Source organism: Carassius carassius, chromosome 13 (assembly GCF_963082965.1).
Source record: "Carassius carassius chromosome 13, fCarCar2.1, whole genome shotgun sequence".
Lineage (NCBI taxonomy): Eukaryota > Metazoa > Chordata > Actinopteri > Cypriniformes > Cyprinidae > Carassius > Carassius carassius.
The window spans coordinates 16,108,064-16,113,066 of NC_081767.1; the positions used below are offsets into that span (position 1 = coordinate 16,108,064).

Below are 5,003 nucleotides of genomic sequence, written 5' to 3' on the forward strand. Positions count from 1 at the left end.
GTATTTAAGGATCATTCTGTTCAGAGTTTTTTCATCCACTGTTAAATGTCATTCCTTGTATGTTCTCCTGTGCTCCTGAAGTTGTTCTTATTTTTGGATTATTATTAAGGATTGTTAAAGTTTATTCTACGTCTCCTCGTTTCCTCACTCCAGTGAATTGTGACACCAAATGAGATTTGATCCAAATTAATAGATGAAATAAAGGTTATGTAAAATATATTTGAGTAGTATTTCTAAAGGCTTCACTATTCCAATATTCACAATATACTACTGTCTGACAATGAAAAAAAAAAAAAACATCTGAGCAAATTAGCTTGACTTTATTCCATCCCTATTTGACCTGACATGTCTTGTCTTGCCGTCATATCTTGCCCCATGTTGTTATTGGCCACATTCTCAATCATTCTTCCAGAATAATTATGCATATAAAAGTACAAATAATGTAGCATGCCATTTGCATTTGTTAGTCACAGTCAAGATCACAGTTGAGTCTTTGGGATGTTCATCTTTATTTACACATTATTGATTTTCCATCAGCTTCATACCAAAGCAGTAAACACTCTTTGCAGAATAATGGGAGACCCTCAGTATCCGCTGTTTTCCAAGGATGGAGACTTAACTATTGGAGGACTTTTTCCAGTCCACAGCAAAGAAACATTACCTTCATTTGATTTTACACAAAAACCTCAGCTTCTATCATGCTCCAGGTTTGTTACATTTGAAACATTAGACCTGTACTTAAAACAAAAAGGGCATTTGAAATTAAAATCTATAATTTGATTTATTTTAATGTATGTATTTATTTATTCACCTTTTGCAGCATCTGACTTTTTTAAATGTAGTTTATATTTAGCCTACTGATTTAATGAATATTTTGCAGTGTGTATCTGAGAGATTTTCGACTGGCACAAATCATGATGTTTGCCATTGAGGAGATTAACAGAAGTGAAAGTTTGCTCCCAAATGTTTCTATTGGCTACAGAATCTATGATTCCTGTGGGTCAAGACTGTCTACAATGAGTGCAACTATGGGACTGATGAATAGTCAGGAATTTGGAGTAGGTTACAGATGCAATGGTCAGTCTCCTTTACATGCTATCATCGGCGAATCAGAGTCTACCGCAACAGTGATTCTGTCCAGAACTACAGGACCTTTTAAAATTCCAGTGGTAAGGATCAATAACACTGAATGTTAAACACAATCACAGATGACAGTATCACTTTCTCATGCTTTCATTTTCAGATAAGTCACTCAGCATCATGTGAATGTCTCAGTAATAGGAAAGATTACCCTTCAGTCTTCAGGACTATGGCTAGTGATTACCACCAGAGCAGAGCACTGGCATCTATAGTCAAGGACTTAGGCTGGTCTTGGGTGGGAGCTGTGAACAGTGACAATGAATATGGAAACTATGGGATGACAATATTTTTAAAAATAGCACAGGAGATGGGAATTTGTGTTGAGTACTCTGTAAAATTCTACCGAACAGAGCCAGACAAACTCAAGAAAGTGGTAGACACAATAAAAAAAAGCACAGCAAAAGTGATTATTGCATTTATTTCACTTCCTGAAATGGGCTTATTAACTGATCAGTTAAGTATTCAGAACATTACAGGCTTCCAAATGATTGGAGTGAAGTCATGGATAACTGTAAAGAGTTTGATCACTCCAAACAGTTATCGAGTGCTTGGAGGGTCACTGGGGTTTGCAGTGAAAAAAAAAAATGTTGAAGGGTTTGCAGATTATATTTTAAAAGAATTCTGGGACACAGCTTTTCCGTGTTCACAGACTGAGGGGAATGTTTCTCAATATGCGTTAAGTTGCAGCAGATATGAAGAACTACTTTTACTAAAGAATTACAATGACGATGTGCCTGAACAAAGATATGCAAGTTATGTCTACAAAGCAGTGTATGCTGTCGCTCATTCACTACACATTCTACTCAAGTGCAAAGAAAAAAAGGGTTGTGAGAAAGGCCTGACAATACATCCACAGCAGGTAAAAGATAAAAGAAAGGTGAAAATTAATAGAGAAAATTAGGGAACCATCTGTTAAAATGCCTCTGTGATAATGTCAATATATTTTTTGAATAGATTGTTGAGGCTCTGAAACAGGTCAATTTCACCATAAAGATGGGGGATAATGTGTGGTTTGACAGCACTGGTGGCACAGTAGCCCAATATGACATTATCAACTGGCAGCGAGACTCAGATGGTTCAATACAATTTAAATCAGTGGGATACTATGATGACTCATTGCCCTCACACCAACGCTTTGTTTTTAACACTCAAAATATAATCTGGGCTGGAGGACAGCTGGAGGTACATAAACACAATAAATCAATAATAATAATAATAATAATAAAATACTTGTATTGATCATACAGAAAAAGCTAATAATAGATGACAAACAATTTAATATTACTTTTAAGAACATGCATTAATTTAGATCACTTTAAATTCACTTTTCAAAATGTTCTATCTATCTATCTATCTATCTATCTATCTATCTATCTATCTATCTATCTATCTACATACTGTACATACAGAAGCCAAGGTCTGTGTGCAGTGAGAGCTGTCCTCCAGGCACTAGGAAGGCTGCACAGAAAGGAAGACCTGTCTGCTGTTATGACTGTATTCCATGTGCAGAAGGAGAAATCAGTTCTGAGACAGGTAATCTAGGGCTATGTCCATCTCATTCATGTATTTCTTTTTGTGCCTAACTAGTGATTGTAACTTCTTTTCCAGATTCAAATAACTGCAAGCAGTGTCCAAGGGAATACTGGCCTAATGCTGAGAAAAATAAATGTGTGCTAAAGGCTATAGAGTATCTGTTATTCACAGAAGTTATGGGTATAGTGTTAGTCTTTTTCTCACTCTTTGGAGTAGCATTAACTGCGCTGGTGGCCATTCTGTTTTACAGAAAGAAGAACACCCCCATAATAAAAGCCAACAACTCAGAGCTGAGCTTCTTGCTGCTCTTCTCATTGACTCTGTGTTTCCTCTGTTCTCTTACTTTCATTGGTCGGCCCAGTGAGTTGTCCTGTATGTTGCGTCACACAGCATTTGGGATCACATTTGTCCTCTGTATTTCTTGTGTTCTGGGGAAAACAATAGTGGTGTTGATGGCCTTTAAGTCTACGCTTCCAGGAAGTAATGTCATGAAATGGTTTGGGCCTAAACAACAACGAGTCAGTGTGTTTTTCTTTACTCTTGTACAGGTTCTTATCTGTGTGCTTTGGCTAACAATATCTCCTCCATTTCCTCACAATAATATGAAATATTATAAGGAAAAGATCATTCTTGAGTGCAGTCTGGGTTCTAATATAGGTTTCTGGGCTGTGCTTGGTTACATTGGCCTACTGGCTGTCTTTTGCTTCATTCTTGCTTTCTTGGCTCGCACACTGCCTGATAATTTCAATGAAGCTAAATTCATTACATTCAGTATGCTGATATTCTGTGCTGTATGGATCACCTTTATCCCAGCTTATGTCAGTTCTCCAGGAAAATTTACTGTAGCTGTGGAGATATTTGCCATTTTAGCCTCAAGCTTTGGTTTACTTTTTTGTATATTTTTACCTAAATGTTATATCATCCTCTTTAAACCTGAAGAAAATACAAAGCAGAATATAATGGGGAAAACAATGTATAATACTGCTGAGAAATAAACGCGTTTATTAACTTGTTGTTATTATAATTATTTTTTTACATAAATAATGACTTAAAAGCAGGATATATTTTGAAATGCTGACAATACTAGCATATATCTTATCTATATTTGAAAAGGTAAATTTATAATTTTACTCCATTACATTTATCTATACCATTTACTTACATTTTCAACTGCAAAGCATAAACAACAACACTAAGAAAAAAAGTGATGACATCGGTGATGCAAATTACATCCATATGAATATTCTGTGCAAGTTGGTTCCTTTTAGTTTCTTCTGTTAAATTTGTTCGCAACAAGGTCCAAATGACTCATTTTGCAATATAAATAAAGTTTTGGCTTAAAAATTTACAAACCTGGAAATGGTTATTCTGTTCAGCATGATAGGTATGTGTGATAAAATGCTGACAGAAAAGTAATTTTTGGCTAAACTATCCCTTTAAGGCTCAGTAAAATGTTATCTAAATGAATGTAATGAAGGCTAAAAGGAACCAAACTATTTATAAAACAGAAAACTAAATTACAAAAGAAAAAAGTTGCAATTAGATAATAACATTCAAAACTGACTATTTACTAGCCACTAGAGCCGCTGTTGGCCATATTGGTGCCCTATGCAGAATTGTATTGTTGTACCCCCTCCAAATAAATAAATAAATAAATTGTAATTAAACTTTACAATATACAATTGTAGTTCTATAGCAAATAAATACATAAATAAATAAAACATAATAATAATATAATAAAAAAAATACAAACTAACATTAAACATATTAAATAAAACATTTTAAAATATTAAATATGATAAAAATAAACAGTAAAAAAAATTATATAAAAATTGAACAACCTGCTTCATCCCCTTTTGCAACAAATTTCAGTACTGAACCTGCAATAAATGAAGTAGAAAAAATAGTCACGGACTATTTATACACCACTCCCACCACTCTGCCTGGCTGAATTGTAAATGTAGTTTGTTGTACGTAGGTTGATGCAAGCAAATTTGTATCCCTCACCTGATTCACTTTTGCTGATCCATCCTTATACGCTTTTGTTTCTTTTTGTATGCCTTTCTGTTCATTAAATCTAAATATACCTGCATTTGAGCCCAGACCCTGTTTTTCCACGGTGCTCCCTTAACGCCCCATGAAAGCACTTCTAAATAATCAATTATTAGTAAAAAATTTGATTGTCTCGAGCCTTCAGAAATTACACAAAAGAAAATTAAGCTGTTTTACTATGGTAAAACCATGTTAATTTTGAACTTTTTCATCGTTTGAAGTAGTGTGTGGCATTACAGTCTAATTCATTTGTGCTGTTCTGTGCTCTCATCTATAGG

The 5,003-nt window shown here is 34.6% G+C and overlaps 1 protein-coding gene across 1 annotated transcript; it reads left to right on the top strand.

The window, feature by feature from the left end:
* The first annotated feature begins 498 nt into the window (after nt 1-498).
* On the top strand, nt 499-3,668 carry LOC132155484 (extracellular calcium-sensing receptor-like). The gene is made up of 6 exons (XM_059564288.1): nt 499-707; nt 881-1,169; nt 1,244-1,999; nt 2,095-2,322; nt 2,550-2,673; nt 2,749-3,668. Exons 1-6 carry the CDS (start codon nt 499-501, stop codon nt 3,666-3,668), a joined length of 2,526 nt encoding a protein of 841 aa, XP_059420271.1.
* The last annotated feature ends 1,335 nt before the right edge of the window (nt 3,669-5,003 follow it).

Coding starts and splice junctions, on each gene's coding strand:
- LOC132155484 (XM_059564288.1), top strand. CDS start 499: ATGTTCATCTTTATTTACACATTATTGATTTTCCATCAGCTTCATACC. Junction 708..880: donor CAGCTTCTATCATGCTCCAG/GTTTGTTACATT, acceptor AATATTTTGCAG/TGTGTATCTGAGAGATTTTC. Junction 1,170..1,243: donor GACCTTTTAAAATTCCAGTG/GTAAGGATCAAT, acceptor TTTCATTTTCAG/ATAAGTCACTCAGCATCATG.